Source organism: Monopterus albus, unplaced genomic scaffold (genome assembly GCF_001952655.1).
Source record: "Monopterus albus unplaced genomic scaffold, M_albus_1.0 scaffold237.1, whole genome shotgun sequence".
Classification (NCBI taxonomy): domain Eukaryota; kingdom Metazoa; phylum Chordata; class Actinopteri; order Synbranchiformes; family Synbranchidae; genus Monopterus; species Monopterus albus.
The window spans coordinates 70527-89209 of NW_018128117.1; the positions used below are offsets into that span (position 1 = coordinate 70527).

At 39.2% G+C, this 18683-nt stretch overlaps 2 protein-coding genes and 1 non-coding gene across 5 annotated transcripts in view; 2 read left to right on the forward strand and 1 right to left on the reverse strand.

The window, feature by feature from the left end:
• Positions 1 to 2769: 2769 nt before the first annotated feature.
• uspl1 (ubiquitin specific peptidase like 1) lies at positions 2770 to 14295 on the forward strand. Of its 3 annotated transcripts, none has more exons than XM_020620435.1 (9): positions 2770 to 3606; positions 3944 to 4100; positions 4822 to 4944; positions 5051 to 5903; positions 6817 to 6927; positions 8221 to 8350; positions 9118 to 9243; positions 9887 to 10047; positions 10626 to 14295. In XM_020620435.1, exons 2-9 carry the CDS (start codon positions 4038 to 4040, stop codon positions 12443 to 12445), a joined length of 3387 nt encoding a protein of 1128 aa, XP_020476091.1. In that variant the 5' UTR covers positions 2770 to 3606; positions 3944 to 4037; the 3' UTR covers positions 12446 to 14295. The 3 variants fall into 3 exon arrangements, with proteins under 3 accessions (XP_020476091.1, XP_020476089.1, XP_020476090.1); XM_020620433.1 differs by having other exon boundaries at positions 2770 to 2934; XM_020620434.1 differs by lacking the exon at positions 2770 to 3606 and having other exon boundaries at positions 3621 to 4100.
• Positions 14296 to 14475: 180 nt separating this feature from the next.
• On the reverse strand, positions 14476 to 14547 carry trnae-uuc (transfer RNA glutamic acid (anticodon UUC)). Its single transcript has one exon. It is a non-coding gene; the product is annotated as a tRNA-Glu (tRNA).
• A 1492-nt stretch (positions 14548 to 16039) lies between these two features.
• alox5ap (arachidonate 5-lipoxygenase-activating protein) overlaps positions 16040 to 18683 on the forward strand; it is a 3132-nt gene continuing 488 nt past the window's right edge. Inside the window, exons 1-3 of the mRNA XM_020620437.1 lie at positions 16040 to 16402; positions 16526 to 16607; positions 18530 to 18600. Coding sequence (XP_020476093.1) covers positions 16330 to 16402; positions 16526 to 16607; positions 18530 to 18600 — 226 coding nt within the window. The 5' untranslated portion in view covers positions 16040 to 16329. The remainder of the gene's footprint in view (positions 16403 to 16525; positions 16608 to 18529; positions 18601 to 18683) is intronic.

The window sequence follows — 18683 nt, forward strand, 5'->3', positions numbered from 1 at the left end:
CTTTTAATGTTAATGTGATCATGGGATGCGGAGGAACAGAACTGTCAGTTGTATGATTTGTGGAATATGACATTACTAGTGAGTGAAAATTGCAATATTTATTGCATTGATAATTATTCATTACTTTTTACTTCTTTTCAGGAAACCTGGCTCACGTCCCCAGTCTGGGAGAGGTAAACCTGGTACAACAGAAACTGTCTGAATATGCAACACTTGTCAGCAACCTAGACCTGGAGTTTGAAATGCGCTTTCAGGACTTCAGGAAGAATTCAGGTGACATGGAGCTGTTTTCCCAACCCTTCAGCACATGTGTGGACTGTGTCTCTGATCACATTCAGATGGATGGAGCTGATTGAGTTTCAGTGCAATTAAGAGCTGAGGAATAAATTCATGTCACTGAAACTGAAGGACTTCTACACACATGTCTCACCAGAACGGTACCCAAACATTAGGAAGCACGCACAGGTGATGTTATCTCTGTTTGGCAGCACCGTTGACATTGGCAGCACATTTGTGAACAGACTTTCAGTGTAATGAACCTTAACAAAACCAGGCTCAGAAGCACTCTGACTGATCTACACCTGCAGGACGTTCTCACCCTCTCAGTTAGTCAGCTTCAGCCTGACATTGAGAGGCTGGTCAAAGCCAAAGACCAGCTTCATGTGTCTCACTAATAGTGTCAAACTGCTGCTGTTTGCTGTTAATATGGACATGCATATGGACATCATTTGTGGCTAAATAAAGATTCATTGGCTTTGTATTTGCTTCCTGTTCTTTGTACAAAGAGTGAAATGTTAAATACCTTTATAATAAAGAAATTTCAATCAGAACCAGGAAACTGTGTGCAAGAAGCTGCAAGCTACCACCCACCCCCCCATAAACTGTTTTCGGTAACCCTTGACTTGTAACTCATAGACACAAAACTTACTGTGCACCTTATATTATACTCTTATAATCCAGCATAACCACTTTTAATACTATTACAGAAGAATTATAAGTAGGCCTATGCTTCTGTTTAGACTCGCATTTCCAGTAGGTATAAAACTCTGGTGAGTGTGATCTAGTGACCTGAGCTCTAGCGCCACCATTAGGCAAAACATTCAGATATAAACAAAGGACAAATGAGTATCCACAAAGAAGGCTAGCCTACTAAAATTTCAGAGTAATGATGTCAGGCTGTGAAAGGGGCCTTTCCTAAGATGACTTGCTTGGCCCACAGTGGAAGTAATGCAGTTAGCTATTTGACTTTAAAGGCTTGTTTGTGTGTTTAAATGTAGTGGTAGGGGGTGGGGCCCTAAAATAAAAATATTAGTGATCATTTTAAATTGCAAATGTTGTCATATGCACACCAATCTAGTAATAATACACCCTTAAGAAATGACCAGTTGTTTCTCTATACATTTAATGAGGAAACTGTCTCCAATAAATGTGCTTTTGCTTGGCAGCTAATACAGAAACAAAGAAAAATGGCTGACAAAGAATTTTATTCTCATCCTTGAATTAAGAATGGGATGGGTGAACTGATTCCAAATGCCAATCACAACCCAGACTCAGGCCACATGTCTGCCTGTGGTGCTGCTTGCCTGTGTCTCATTTTGCATCAGGAGATGCCAGGGCAGAAAGCTATAGCCTGCTCATGAAGCTAGGAGATGGCCGGTTTATGCATTCTAATGAGCGCTCCCTGGGAAAAATATGCAAATTCATTTTGTCATCTCATCAGGAGGAAAATAGAGGACAGGAGAGCAGCAGATACAGGAGGGGCTTAAGGAAGGAGGGCATATGCAATAGGCAGGATTGGGTGGAGAGAGATTTCTGTATGCCCGTCTGTGAGTGTGTGTGGGTGGGTGGGGTACAAGAGCAGGAGGTGTGAGAGCTGGGCTGCATTACAGAACCAAAGAGAGGGATGCATGAAACCCCCAGGTTCATCCAGTCAGCTACAAGCTTCTACTTACATTTTAGGTCTACAATAAATAAATAAATAAATAACCTTATATACAAAACCAGATAAATAAACAATAGACTGCATGTAGGCAGAATTAGCACAGGCTAGTATTTCAAAATACAACTATCTCTGGTGACTTACTGCAAATATGAAAGATTCCATGGTTATTTTGTTCTTTTTTGCTTCTTTTGTTCAACTTAAATTGGCTATATCAGCTTGCATATACTCAGTACAGAACCAGCAGAATATAATAATACTAATAATAATAATTATTATTATTAGTATTATTATATAGGTTAGTTAAATCATTGAAAATTTGCAATTTAACTTGTGATATTTTAACTTTTGAGATGTTATATAATTTTACTTTTAAAAACATGGCATGCAAACTTTTTGTTCTTCTTCTAAAAACTGATAAATACAAAAAACTTAGGGTTAAATAACAGGGTTATTTCTTTAAGCAATAACAGTAATCCTACAGTATATATCTTCTACAGTGGAATATGGAATAATGGGTTTTAAAGGCGGGGAAAGAAACAATAGAATGGAATGTCGGGAGCAGGATTTGCATCATTCTTGTTGTCATTATTTGCTATAAATAATATTTAGAAAGCTAAATATAATAAATGAATAATGTTATTAAACGCAGCATATATTTTAACAAGTTCATGTACTCACATCAGTTAACTATAGTTTCATACGCACTGCAATTCAAACCTACTGAGACGCGCTAACATGAACAATAACTTAAGCACAGGTTGCGCTTCACTTGAATGACCAACTGGGGATGAACGGAACCTTTGTTTATCAGAGCGGGGGAGGACAAAGGCCGCTGCACTACCGCCGGCTAGCGGAAGGGGAACGTTTGTGACACGAACTTGCTGGACGATGCACATGGAATTGTTCTGCAGGGGTTTAATAAATGCTGTTCGTTATGGATAGTATTCATCGATCCGGATCGTAATATCATTTATAATTTAAATTTCCATTCGGTACGTATAACCTCGATTCACTAAACCTGGACAAACGACTCCGCAGTGACTAAAATTAATGCCCGGCTTTAGGCTAATGTGTTAGCATGCCTGCCGCCCGGTGCTGGATTTGATAGTTAGTGACTACATGCTTGTTAAAGGACCTTAATTAAATAGTAAGTTTGGTAAGGATCAAAATAAGCCATTATAGCGTTAATATTAGGTAATGGGACATAGGTGCGATGGATCCTCTGACATAATTCAGCTCCTCAATGGAGTTAGTGTTGAATCTAACTTATCTCATGTATTTGTCTTTGGAGAAGACTTCAGTCAATGTTTATCAGCTCTTCGTGGTACTCTTTTTAAGTGCCCGTGTCTTGATTATATGACACTATCCCTGAATCGAAACATGTTATGTATAACCAACCTTTTCTGACTTCAATGCACAGACTCCTGCATTTGGTCTGGTGGTCCAACGAGTATACTAGCAAACAATTTTATGTCAAGGGGCTTGCGCTGCGAGAGAACGTGTGTTCATTTCCTGTACTAATACTGATTCCAGAAGAAAAAGTGTATTTCAAAATAATCCATATGATACTTATAGTCATGCCCCTTCAAGATTAAATGCGTTTGAACTCAAGATGTAAGCAAATGGGAAAAGGATAAACTATATGAAGAAAGTCATTTATTACAGTATGTATAATTTTATATTGTCAGGTTCATTTGCATTATAATTAAGTATATTTTCTAGAAATCCAAATCTGTCCCTTAAACCTAAATTTTTAAGAAACAAGAGAATTACAGATAAATCCAGTATTGCCATAGAGCTTGTGGCTCATTGATAATGGTGTGCCATTTCCTGAATAATAACCAGATTAAGTTAAGAAAATATTGATTGACTAATTTCTATTGTCTCACATTATATCTTGTCTTATAGTCCAGCCCTATCAGGGAGTTCATTTCCTTGTATCTTCATAACTTTTCGATACTGAGTAACATGCCCCATGTGATGCTATATTTCTCTCTTCAGCTCCTTTGGACGTGAACCAGGTTACAGTGACATGGTAATATTTTTGAATGGCACCGGATAGCTGTGGACCAGAAGAGCAGCAGTTGGTTTGCCAATGACTGGTGAAGACACTGGTTTGGGGGCTTTTGCCTCACCACTGGCGGGGTATTTGGGAAAAGTCAGTAGAGCTCATGCTTTCCTCTCACTGTTGTCACTTGCGCAAAGCTGAATTATATTTGAAATATACTGTGATTGGGCAGTACTAATTCAAAATAAACAAAAGACAACAAAATACAAATGGAAATCTTTGGTTGTAAAAGGCGAAAGTGTTTATATAGGCTTGAAGCCCATAGTGATGTTGAGAGTCAATGATTGTTATATGAAAAACTGTATTACATAAAATGTTTTTCCTCTGTTTGTCCACTTGAAAGAAAAAGGTTTACTATTACTGCTTTATTTTATGGCTTATACATGTTTATATTTAATACTGATACAATAAAATTCTAATTCCCATGTGCCATTCTGCCTCACTAAAGTGATACCCCCCTATTTCTGAGGAGGAGAAATCTGAGGCCAAAAACCCTAACATTAATAAACAGATTTTACCTGGTGATTGCTTTCAGCAGGTCTTGTATGTATCCTTCACTTCTGCAAGGGAAATCAAGTAAAACCTTCCTTCAAATGCACTCATACGAACGAGTATTTAAATGTGATTGGAAGAATGTAACAAGCAGTGCTGCCGAGAATGGCAATGGCATGAAAAAGATGCAGGAAATATGGCAGTTAAGTTGGTTAAACGTTTGTCTAGATTTGCATGTTCTTCAAAACAATCCGATGTTTTGGGTTTGTAGATCTCCACGAACTGAACTAATACTGTGTGTGTGATATTTTTTTCAAAGGTTCAAGAAAGAGCTGCTTCACTGGAGCATTGCCCCTGGTGTATTTCAAAGGGTCTAACCCATGCTTTGCGCTCTTATTGCATCAACCTCCAGGAGTCAATCACCCTATGCACAAACCCAGAGGTATGTCTCAGTACTGCTCTCACATATACACATTCACTTGACAGCCATGCTTCATGTCTTTTTTGATAGTTGCTGTGTTAACGTCTTTGTATTCACTCCCACATAGTGCCTTTTCCCTCTGGTCAGCCGGTCCTTGGAGGATGTTTTGGCTAGCTTGGATCCCGTGGAATCCGCCGTTAGGAACAAAAGAAAAAAACCCCTAGCACTGGAAAAGGAAGAGTTGAGTAAACGCTCCCCCAAACGGCTACGATTAACTGAGCCTGACAGTCTTGGGGCTGAGCATTGTGCTGAAAATACTGGCAGTGATGACCAACATGCAACATCCAAGACAGATGCTAAAACGTTAAATGGACACCAAAGGGGTTTTGATTGTCCAGAGGCAACAGGATTGGACTTGTCACAAGATGAGGCTGCTCCAGAACCAGAGGGTGCTTGTACAGGAAGTGTTGCTCCTCCTCCATGGTCTGCCTCAGATAGACGCCTGCGAAGCTCATCAGAAGCCTCGTTGATCGCTGATGTGAATGAGCCTGCACTCTCTCCTCACTGTGGTGCTCTTTGTGTATCAGATGCAGAAGAGGACTTCACGCAGGAGAAGAGCCTTCCCGAGGAGCTGAAGAGACAGTGCAGTCCAGCGTCCAGTCAGTCTATACTGCCTCAGTTCAATGAATGGACAGCAAGGATAGATCAGAAATCACTGAATGCAGACATCACCTCATGTAAGGACATCAGATCAGGAACTGAGGAGTTAGAGGAGCTCATATCTGTTCCAACTGAGCTTTTCTGGAGGAACACTGACAACCTGTGTTGGCTGGACTCTCTACTTGTTGCTTTGGTAAACTGCAAGAGCTTGAGAAAGTGTAAACCTAAGGATGAGCCTCAGCAGTCATCTGTCTGGCAGCTGATGAGAGGATACGAAGAAGTTTGTGCTGCCATCCAAGTGCATCGACAGACTGGCAGAGGTGAGTTAAAAAGATCGTCTACAGTAGACTTGAAGTGTAAATTCATTTACAGCATATGTGACAGCAAGTTAGTGATTGTGTAATTAGTACTTGTTAAGTAAAAATACACCCTAAACCAGGGGTGGCCAATTCCAGTCCTCGAGGGCCGCTGTCCTGCTTGTTTTCCAACTATCCCTGCCTGACCTGCTGCTGATTATTTGGCTCAGGTGTGTTCAGCTAGTCAGAAGCTGGAAGATACCATCTTAGATGAAAGTGGAGTGAGGAAAGATAAAGTGAATTGGTATCTTCCAATTGGTATTGTGGGGAAAAATAAAAATCACCCTAACAGTATCTGCCCTCGAGGACTGGAATAGGCCACCCCTGCCCTAAACTGCTGCTATCACCCAAAGAGCAGAGTCCCTTATATATTTAGCTTAATGTACCTGTAGATGTATCTGGCCTTGCAGATTGGTTTATATTAAATTGGCCAGGTTTTAAGATGTCTATTCCTGGGATTTCTTCTGGTGCTAATAAAGAAGAAGAACAGAACTTTGTGCTCACAAAAAGATTGAAATATTACATTTATAAAGCAAAACTGCAATATTACCTCATTTATACTGGGAGAGTTGGAAAGGTGAGCACATGAAACTCAGTCTGCATTGCTAGATACCACAAGGGTTAACTAAGAAAACATTGGTGGGTTTGTTTGTTTGTTTGGAGGAACTGATCCTTGAAGTGTAGCATATTTGCATGGACTAGCACAAATATTGTACCTCCATCTGACTGTGAATATAGTACTGCCATCAATGAAAATGTGCAGATCCTATTATCTAAAAGCATTTTAAGTTAATTTACTGATGAATGTGTTTAATGTAAAATCCAGTGCTGTGTTTTTATGTGCAGTTCATACTTATGTGAAGTTGTTTCTGTCTAGATGGCATCGCGAGGGTGCCAAAACATGTGCTGCAAAGGGCCAATGCAGACCTACAGAATCTCAGGATGTCAGTCTTCAGACTACTGCAGCCCAAGTTGCATTGCAAACTAGGTAAATTCAGTCACACAAGCCAAACTAAAATGAATTCTATATGAGAAATTAGATACTATTTCTATTGACGTAATGTAAAATGTACACTGCAAGACTTTTATACTGTAGATTTTGGGAACCTGTACCAGAAAGCTGACTCACTTTTAGTCTGGCTAGATGGTTATGGTCATTAGACAAAGAAAAAATATAATACGGGCCCTAATATAGACTGTCATGTATTCTTATCCTTTCCTTAATATTTGAAAGTTATTTCTAGTGTTTCAGTAGCTTCTTATTCTATTCTAGTTATGTGGCCTGTTCACAGTTCTGCTGCGTTCACATGAGTTTTTGCTCTGGCTATAAACAATGTTCTCTATAGTATCACTGCTGCATCTCATTTTAGTACCTCATTCATTGTTCTGCCGATGTTACTTCTAATTAACAACTTTGCCTCAACAAAAAGGTAATATTGCGATCAGGTGTTTGGTCACTGAGGTTTGTTTTTTGAGTCTAATTTATATGCCCTTTTTTTTCTTTAAATTTTTTAAGCTCTGATAGGAAACCAGAGTTAGATCAGGAACAATGTGCAAGTTGTGCCAAGCTACTCTGAGCAAGGGAGAGGTGTCTGACTGAATGCTTTTCAAGCTGAACAGCACAACGCTCCCAGAGCCCCTCAAGCCTTCTCTTCATGAATATTAGATTTCTTATAGCCCAGTACTTTTTGCCAGAGATTACAGTGACAAAAAGAAGTATATAAAAAAAAGTAGTCTGTCTTGTTTTGGCACGTTGTTTCTGCAACATGTAATCAGATACTTTATACACAATGTGAAAGGCTCCATGTAAGACCTTCACACTGCTGAAGCTCTCAGTTACCTGTGTCTTTTAGTTTAGTTTAGTTTAGTTTTTTTTTTACCTTGGCATATTATGCTTTATATATTTATGAACTCGCATGCATACCAAAAAGTTGTCCTGACTCATGTTTAGTAGGCAGGAGTTCATCTTGAAATATCAGAAACTTACAGGTATGAACATGCAGGTCTTAGATTTTGGTCAGGTTGTTGCAGCCACATCTTTACATTACTGTATAAGCAAGTGGGAGAACTTGCTCTTGCATATCACAAAGCGAAGGGTTGGGCGGGAATGGTGATGGGGGAAACACTGTTTAAAGAAAGCATAAAAGAGACTGATGTGATTTTTCAAATCTAACCCATAGCTGCGGATTAGATTCTTCAGAATGATCTTGAAACTGTGCAACTCCAGCTTCTATCAGTGCTCGGACCCGTGCTCTAGCTGCTGCATGTTTGTGCTTTTCAGGTCAGAGGGAAACGCCGGTATTCGCTATGCCGCTTCTGGTTGCAATGGACTCATGGGTGGAGCCTCTCTTCCAGTCAACCTTTCAGTGGGAGTTCAGGTGCAGCCAATGCAAAACTGTTACGAAAGAAAGGTAAGTGATGAAATGCATGGTAAAATACACGTTTAACTTGAGTCACTAGAGTGTTTTGTCTTTATTAATTCAAAAACAACCAAAAGCTTGACAGTGATGAGTGTAAAAGCACAAGGAAATTAACTGTGTTGACAATATCATGCTGAGAACAAATGTATCCCTCACTAATCGGTTGCAGTTGGATGAGAGCCCACTGTGCCTCAGGTTTGTTTGGACTGGGAAAATGAAAGATAAAACAACGACTCATTGGTTCATTTATCCAGCTGTAACTTGGACTATATATGTAGTAAGAAGAAATAGTGAAATTGCCCACGCACAGTTTCCTAGAACCTGGAGTGATGTTTTAAAATTTCTTATTTTGTCTGATCAGCAATCTGAAGCTCAAGGGTATTGTAGGACATTTAGTTCACAGCTAAATAAAACCTGAATGTTTGGCATTTTTCTCTGATAAGTGACTTGAAGAGAGGTGATTATGAAAAATGTCAATTCATTTTCTGTTAGACTGGTTGAGGAGCTAAACATTTCAGCATTAATTTGGAAGATGAGTGAGAACGATGGTTTCAGAGGTGTATTTTCTTTGAAGGGCAGACAAGCAGGTGATTCAGTCTGCTGTCTAAAAGGAACATTACTGCTGTGAGGCTTTCTTCCTGATGTAAACGCCACATCGTAAAGGATTCTCTGTACCATTTTCTTCTTCTTCCTTTGAAAAAACAGAAGATTTTTGCTAAACTGAAAATGCTAAATCTATTTCATTCTGTTCTTTTCAGAGTTGTGAAAACACTTCCCACTTTCACAAATATTGTACCTGGTTGGCACCCACTTCATGCAGTTCATTTAGCCCCATGTAATGCATGTGGCAGGAAGAACCAGAGGAGGACTATGTTGCTGGAGGGGTAAGAATTACACACAATGTGTTTACCTTCGGTAAAAAAAATGTTGTATACTGACAGCCGATTAATGGTGACTAGTCATATCAATGTGTTTATTTCATGGGGGAGCATTGTATTTACCTGTTTATATACCAACTGTACAATTGCAAATTAAGATCACTTTTAGATTATTATCAGAATTCAAATTAGACAGCGATTTGGGAAATAATTCCACCTACAGTTTTATGCAAACATTTGAGCATCACTGGGCCAAACAGTGATTGTAACATGCACAAGTTTGAACTCGCTAAATCAGTGTTTAATAACCTCCCCTGTTTATCACAGGGGTGGAAATGTCACTTAAGTCTCTAGATTATCCACACCATGATTTGAAAAATACAAGTATTTATTCTGAAGTTCAAGAGAAATCTACAGGTTAAAGAACGTAGTAAATAGTTCTTCACAGGACACTTGTCTAAAAAATTAAATGTCTTGGTTTATGGTTAAATGCAGTCATAGTTAACCGTGTTCTAATAATAATGCATTTCATGTGCATTAGGAGTGAGAACAACAAAAAAAAAGTCCAGAGTTTGTATTTAGACAGTCCTGCCTCAGCCTTCATTGTTCCATTCATTTAACCATTTAACTTCTGCTTTGTTTTGTTTAGCGTGCCTCCAGTGTTTGTGCTGCATTTTGTCGAGGGGCTTCCTGACAGCAATGTCCGAATCTACGCCTTCAGCTTCAAAGGGAAGCGCTACTCAGTCTCCACTGTCATACAGTACAACTGTCAACTGAAGCACTTTGTCACCTGGATACGCAATTCTGATGGTAGGTATTAATAACTAGGTCTGTCATGGTTTTGTCAGTCAATTTTCTTGCAGTGGTGGTCTGGTTTGCTTGTTTAGTGAATTACTTATCCATGTTTATTCCTAGAGGATGCCGTTTATTACAGTATTTTTACATGGGTCACATAAAGGTCTGTGTTTTGATTCCTTGACATTGTAGTTTGCAAACAGCACATTCTGCTGGACAGTTCATGTAATTTTACGTTTTGTAGGCTCTGGCCATGTAGAGCTCATTTCACTGGTTTGTCAGATTTTGCTAATGTGTTAGATTAGTCTTCCTACATTTTATCTACATTAAAATTTGAACTGTCTTTTTTTTATGTATGTGCTTGTGCTGTCTTGGCACAGATGCTCCTGTGAAAAAGTTTATTAGTCTAAGGGAAGCTATTTCTTTATTTAACCACTTTCTTGTTTGAACATTATTGTTGTTGTAGTACATTTACATTTGACATATATAATTAGTTTTGTCTCTGAATCTAATCATAGCCTGAGTATAAACATGCAAGTTGCACATTTCTTTTTTGTGTGTGTCTTTTACATCTGTGCACTTATTCCTTTCAGGATTGTGGCTGGAATATGACGACTTGAAACATCCAGACTGTAAGACCCATCAGAAGCTCCCGGTTCCTCCTCAGGAGTTGCATGTTGTCTTCTGGGAAATGGAGGAAGCTGAACAGCCTCGTGTCTGCTCTCTCTCCAGCACATTTTCTGACTCCCCTCCATCTAAAAATGAGACTAACTCCAGTCTTGGTGACAAAGATTTAACGACAGACACTCCAGATCAGTCTCTTCTCACACTTCACAATGACACTGACATTGTCTGTGCATACTCAGTAACCGAAGACAACAGCAACATCACAGACACGACAGTTACAGCCGACATTGATACATCAATAGGTTCCACGACGTTGCTTGACGCCTTTGAGGGTCTTAGCCACAGTGACATCGTTACACTCACACTGGTGGAATTAAAGGCTGATTCAGAAATGCAGCCTTCACATGACGGTGAAGAGACTAAGAATTTGAGCACTCCCAGTAAGAATGAAGTGCCTGACTTGACACCGGATAGCTCCTCCACTCTAATAGGTAGTATAATGTGTCAGGGCTCTGATGTTGAGCATCCCACCAGCTCCAACTCATCCGAATCTGAACCTGGGGATGACTCATCTAGTGATCCAACATACGTGCCTGGTGCCAGGATAAGACAAGGGAGAGGAACAGAAAAAGGCAAAACCATAAGTAGACAAAAAGGTAAAATGGCAATCTTGTCAAAAGCAGCTCCATATATTACACCGCCTGCATCTTCAGAGCCCTCCAAGGTAATCAAAGATGAACCTGTGCGTGCTGCTGCTCAGGGCAACATATCACCTGTGGAAGCTACACAGAAAACATCCTTTGTCTCTTCAACTGAGACCCCACCCCTGTCCACCAGTCAGAAAAATCCCACAAAGCCCCCAGCACTAGATCAGAATGCCCACTGGTCCTTCTTGGTCAGCAAACACCCAATAAAGAAAGTTCACACGCCTGTTGCTAACCTCACCCACATGCCCACCTCGGTTACAGTCACCCCTCCCACTCACTCTTTGCCAAACCCTGTGAGAAGACAGCATGTTCCTGAGGGAGTCTTTCTTAAACCACAGCTCAGGACAGAGGAGAGTGTGGGTCTCCCACTGAAGGCTGCAGAAATGTACACTGCTTTTGGTGCAGAGAGCTCAAGCACACCAAGTCCCCTCCCAGCCCCATCCCTCACATCTCTCAGCGGCAAATCAAAGCAGTTTCAACCCATCACTTCTCACCACCAGAAATCATTAATGAGCACGACAGTGGTGTCTAGTACATCACTCCCTGTGCCTGGAGCAAAGGGGCTCCCTGAAATCTCCTCCCCAATGAAACATAGCAGCCATTCCTCAAAGGTTCCTCCAGGTCTCAGTGAAACTGCAGCCCTCAGGTATAAATTGATGAAGAAACTCAAGGCAAAGAAGAAGCAGCTTGCGAAGCTGAACAAGCTGTTGAATCATCAAGGAGGAACCAGCCTCCGACCAGATAGCACTGACCTGAGTTCTCCGCAAACAGTTAGCTCCAGCACTTACAACGGCTCCACCTGCGATGACTTCCTCTCAGACCTGCTCTCACCAGCAACCACAGTCAGCAACCTGTCACCAGACAGCACTGGCCTCCTGGAGATGCTCACCAACGGACAAGATGGGGGTGACCAGTTTGACTGTGGGGTCAGTGCTGTTGATGCAGTGTCACAGGCAAACACTTGCATCAATGACTTCAACACTGAAAACTTCCTGGATGAGTTCCTCTCGCAGGCTGCGGGTGAGAGACCGACTGAGATGGAGACCGAGGCACTCAGTGCGCTTGAACTTTTCATTTAAGCTGTGGGGTGGGTTTTGTCTGCAGCCTACAAATACAGATAACATTGACATATGACAATTGCCTATCAGAAAGGATGTGTTCTCAAAGCTGGTTCCATTTAGGATCCAGTTCCAAATTGGTAAAATACCCAGGTTTGGTAAGATCTGAAACCGACAACTCCTTTATTGAATCTTTCTTTAATGTTCTCAGTTATTTTTTTTTAGGCATGTGCAGATAAAAAGAAGGCTGACGTACATGATAACTCATCGACACTGCTGTAAACGTCAATCATGGAAACCTGACTTAAACATTCCAAAGTCAAAGCAGCAACTGTAAAGTGTGATATTTGTAGCAAGGTACGACAAAGTGGGAAATGAGAAGGCCTTTTTTGCAATATCTACTATTCAACCTGTTAAAGTGATGTTATTTTTGATAACATAGCAAGGGGGAATTCTTGGCTCTCTGGTGTTGTACTGTATTTTGCGACCTGTCAGATTCAATGCAACAAGTTCGCCCTGAGGTCACATGCAACGTACTGGAAAACATCAGCCAATTATTTGCTATTCACTGAATGATAATAATTTTGTTGTTGTTTTTACTTAAGCAGCTGCAGCACAGCCCTCAGTCAGGATCAAATGTCTTTTTTTTTTCCTCGCAGTAAAATGAATAATGAGTAAAGGACAGTGACAAAATATGAGGTGAAAGCACCGCACCCCTTTAACGCAGCAGATTGTCTTTGGATTAGATTTTATAGTTAATTATGAGTTTGTATCATCATTATCATACTTGTATGGTCATTGGTCCAAAAATCACAATTATAGTCTGTTTTACTATTCGTTTACAAAACTAGATATATACAAAACCACTGAAACTTTTACTGAGAGAAATTAAAACAGAATTTTTTTTATTAAATAAATGACATTATTTTCCCACAAGTGAGAAAAGGTTTGATAAGGGTTTCCGATTTGGATTTGATAGATGGATTCAGAGTCAATGAGCTGCCGTCAGTCGGGCATGTCAGTCTGCCCCACGCGAAGATGAAGTTTCAAGATGTGAAATCTCTTGTTGTATTTATGTTGCTATTAATTTGGATAATTTGTGTGTCAACACTGTTGGACGTGGTATGTTGAACCACAGAATTTGTAAACCTCATCATAAAAGTTTGGCACTTTGTTGTTTATACTGTTGTAAGTGGGTTGTGTCGACTCGTTTGCAGCCAAAGCTGTTTGTTATTTTGACAAAATTCGTAGGGTTTTTACTGTCAAAAATACTTTAGATGACTAATATTTTAAAATTGTGAGAATTTATTTTTTTTTTGGACAAATCATCAGCCACCTTTCTCCTGGGGAAATTATATCTAGATCCATTGGATCTGTGAATACCATTGAACATTGTCAGTCTGTATTAATAAAAGTTGTGTTACTGTGTCGGTATTTTTGACTGACAGGCATATTTGCTGTTAACCTTGAACTGTTAAAAATTCAACAAATTGAAACAAATTTATAATGTGTGAACTGCATTAGTGTTGTGCACATCTTTTTCCACATTACAGAATCCTCTGTTACCTTGTCCCATTACTGTTAACCTTGTCTTTGGACAAACCACTATAAGAACAGAAGGAATTTTCATTCATCTCAGCCTCCTTTTTTTATAGGCTTGTAACCTCATAGTCCAACCCAGTAATAATGATTTTGGTGACATGTTGTGTAATTTTTAGTTTACACTTGCTCAACAGAATTTAATGATTTCAGTAGGTAGTAAATAAAAAGGCTGTGAAGTGTTAAACCACTTAAGGCTATACTGTATGCAGCATATGTTCAACACCCACTTTTAAAATAGGTCCACAAATAAAAAGGAGAAACTAACAAAAACTGGACCTAGTGTTTAAATCTGAAATTTCAAAAAAGTCAGATTTTTCACTAAAGCCACTTTATGGAATAAACCTCACACCGTTTCAGAACTTTCAGCGGTTCTTTTGGAAATATGCACATTGGCGTATCATGATGCGAATATTTGGAAGGAGAAAGAAAAATAATAATAATAAGGAACGTTCCCATACCGGGAGTCGAACCCGGGCCGCCTGGGTGAAAACCAGGAATCCTAACCGCTAGACCATATGGGACTTGTAGTTCATGTGTCGTTCCTGCCTTTAAAACCTGTGAGACATATGATCAATTTTGCTGGGGTGTATTCGTGTTACCTGACTTTTGAATGATTGTATAAAAAAGACTGCGCCTTGCGGACTTTTGACATATTTACAGTGACGTCTTCAATACATGAATGTGCGAGGTTTCGGGACCATCACGGGCCAAATTCACCACGAGGGGCTGACATGCATTATGAGACAGAACTTCATGTTCCCACACAAGAATCGAAGCTTAGGACGCTCTAACTGATTTCTAAGTATTTTTTAAAGAATATAAGAATACATTTTCCAAATATGTCTTTAAAGCAATACTGAGATGCCCATACATTGAGACATTATTTACTTACTGTAACCTAATCATCCCTTGTGTTCGAAAGTCGTAGACCTTTTAGTGTAAATTCTGTCTTTGTAAGTGGCCTACCCATCCCTCGCAACTCAAAGGGGAAACACTGTTCATGGAAACATAAAAAGGGAATCTTACACCTTACCAGGCGTAATTGATTATTGACTGAATTCTCGCGTTAGCTTTAGATACACGTTTGAATACGTTTTTGCACAGAATACGTGACTGTGGGTTTTGTTACCCCTTCATTTCCAGAGAAAGAGCTTTCTATTCATGGCCAGTAGGCATGAGCAATGAAAACAACATGCAGAAGCCTTTTAAGTGTTCATATGGGGAACAATTGTTTTAATAAGGCATAAATTAAAAAAGTTTAAAAATGAACATTGTTTTAATAGTGACTTGAAAAGCTATGAGCCTATCTTTAACATTTACAGTGTCTGTATAGCGAACACTGTCATTTAAAGACTGAAATAAATCCAAATTTGAACATTACTATATTGCATTACCATTGAAAAGCACATGCAGGTGCTGTTTGACTGTAGTTAAGCCAAGAATATCCCTGAGATAGCTCAGTGTATAAGCTGTTTCACTGCTCATACATTCAAAACCTTTCTTCACAGCAGAGCAGTGGTGAAGTAAGTATTTACTCAAGTACAGAACATAAGTACAGTTTTGAGGCACTAATCATTTTTATGCTAGAATGTGCTCCACTGCATTTCAGAGGCAAATCCTGTTCTCCACAACATATATTTGATGGCTACAGTTACAGGTTAGTTTGAAGATTTTCCATACAAAATATTACTTTGCACTCTACTAACTACATATTTTGTTGCTCTTAATTCAGGACTTTTACTTGTAAAAGAATATTGTTCTAGCCTGGTGGTATTAGTAAAGTGTATCAATACTTGTTCCACTACCGCAGCAGGTATTTTAAGTTCTCACAGAAGGAAGAGCACACGTGTGATTAATAACATTAATGAGCCACTGAATGGTTGATGACAGGTGAAACTATTTGCTATGAAAAAAGAATATAAATATTTTTAACGTGTCCTGTCATATACAGTAAACATTACTAACAGTTTTCCCATGCATTATACCTAGGCTCTACCAGAAGGAGTTTGAAAACCAAAATGTAATGTTGTAGTAATGTTGATGTAAATTTATTTGCATGAAGCTGTGTGTGAGCATGTATATCTAACACAAAACCACAAAGAGGAAGTAGCAGGCAACATCATTTACATCAAGAGGAAGCCACAAACAAGTGTGTATGTGGGATGGAGGTGAGATAGGGACTACACGTCAAACAGAGCCAAATCAGGTTTATGCCCGGCACCTGACTGTAAGTGCACATTTCTGGACGTGACAGAGAAGCTCTGTCTCAGCATCCACCTGCTCCTTCAGCTCGCACAGTGATCATGGATTCCAATAAAGTGATGGAGAACATCTACCTCCTGGTCACTGTCACCCTCATCAGCGCAATTCAGAATGGTGAGAAAAAGCTGCCACAAATATCAGAAGGCAATCATAGGTTTTTATAACTCTGAATCAGTAGTTAAAGATGTTAAAAGTGATGGCATTTTATTGCTCTTTTATTTGTCTCTGTGTTTTAAGCTTTTTTTGCCCAGAAGGTAGAGAGGGAATGCACGAGTCACAAGACCCAGACATCTGCTTCTGAGCGAGTATCTTGTGCCAAGTAAGTGCCCTTTCTATGATATTTAATTTAATCAAACATCTCTGCCAGTGAAACAGTGGATGACTTTGCATTATATTAGTTTTATTTCCATTTGGATTTACATTCCCCCAAAATATTACTTCTACTGAGAGGCAGATCTCATTTGCCTCCCATAGTGAGAAAAGCTGGTACAGGGCTCATTTGAATGCTCGCTGGGACAGCAACAATAAACATTAGGAAAATGTTATTCTTTCGGCTTCTCAGTTAGGTGAGTCATCGTCATTTGTGGCTCCTGTTACAGTGAAAACCTCTCATGCGTTTGTAGTCTGTGGTCTGTTTGCATTTCAAACTGGTGTCTTACTGTGGTTAAAATTTTATTCCAGGGATTATATGTGACATGAAAGCAAGGTTGTTTGTATACAAATTTTCACTTTTACACTTAGTGCAAAACTACTTTTCACATAAACATTTGACAGCTTGAGTAGATTCCTCATTTGAAGTGCTACTAATTAAGGCTGAACCATTTAGTTCATTAACAGAAAATGAACCAGGATTGGATGCTCAGTTTTATATCACTGTAAATTAAATGCAATGGGAGTTTAGACTGTTGACAGTCTTCTTCTAGAGACTATGATAGGCAATTGTCACTTTTTCCTGACATTTTAAAGAGTACACAGCTAATCGGAAAATCTGAAAAATACTTATACAAATACTTTTGCTACACACACATCACTTGGCAAATACGCCAAAGCAAGAAACTAAAATCTAATATTCATTACTGACATAATCACTCACTCTTTGCCTGAAAGATAGTCTATGAGCAACAATGCACTTCCTGTTTTTAAAAGGAAATATCTAACCCAGTTCCTGTCTTATATGTAATGTTAGGATTTCAAAAACATTGCAATGTTGATGGGTCAAGTCCAACCCCTGTTATTTGTTGTAAGTCTTCCCTGCTCTCTCTGTGTTTCCTCTCTGCGAATCACTATAAATAAAGTCTAAATAGCCCAAAATATATCTTTAAAAAGAGCTGCATTGTTTTAGCTTATTTATAGTTGAGCTGTGAGCTGTTATCAAATTGCTTCTAGTTTTATTGTGTCAAGTATTAACACAAAGAAACTAGTATTATTGCATCACAGAATAACTGTAGGGCTGCCACCAACAGTTGGTTTAATTACATGTGCATTTGATCCATTTTTTTCTTTAATAATGAATTGATTGTTCATTACATAAAATATTTGGACAGAGAAAAATTGAAGTCATTATTCATTGAAGCCCAAGTTAAGCTATTTCTATTGCTTTTGTCAGACAAAAACCTAAAAATATTGAGTTTACTGCCATAAAAATCAAAGGTTATTCACACGAAAAACTGGAACAAGTAAACTTTTAGCATTTTGCTTATAATTAGTTGTCAAAATCAGTCAACTGACTGATTCATCAACTAGTCATTTCATCTTTACAGCACTGGTTCTGCTCTGGGTTCCTGGGCAGGCACCCAGAGCAGAAAAATCAAAGCAGCTTGTAAAATATTCTGTTTTTTCTTTTTTTCCTTTTGTTTAAGATAACTCTCCAACCATGTGAGACTGGAAAAGGTTTTAGGGGACATGGTTTTCTGCAACATACTGTACTGATTATTGCAATTTGGTGCAGCAGCCAGTGCGTGCTGACTCGAAGAGCGGGCTCAGTTTTTCCTGGCTGCACATTTCCACTTTGGTCAACATTCAAAAGGCCACTAGATTTTCTAGCTCATCCATTGTTTTAGTCCTAAGAATAACTTTTTTTTTATACCTACAACCACCTCTGCTCTGCAGTCTCACAACATTTCCTAACAGCACACAAATAAGGGTCAGTCTGTAACAGACTGGTGATTGCTTCATAGTTGCTCATTGCAGTTGACTTCCTTGAAATTTGCTAATCACAGTTCTTGTTCATGCTTCTTCCAGTCGTAACTGCATGGATGCTTATCCCACTTTCTTGGCAGTGATGTGGTGTGCTGGTCTGTGTCTCAGTCAAGGTAATCATTAATCAGTTACTGTATTGTAAGGAGACAGCCACACTTATGTACTGTAAACAGAACACATTTTTTAAAATATAAGA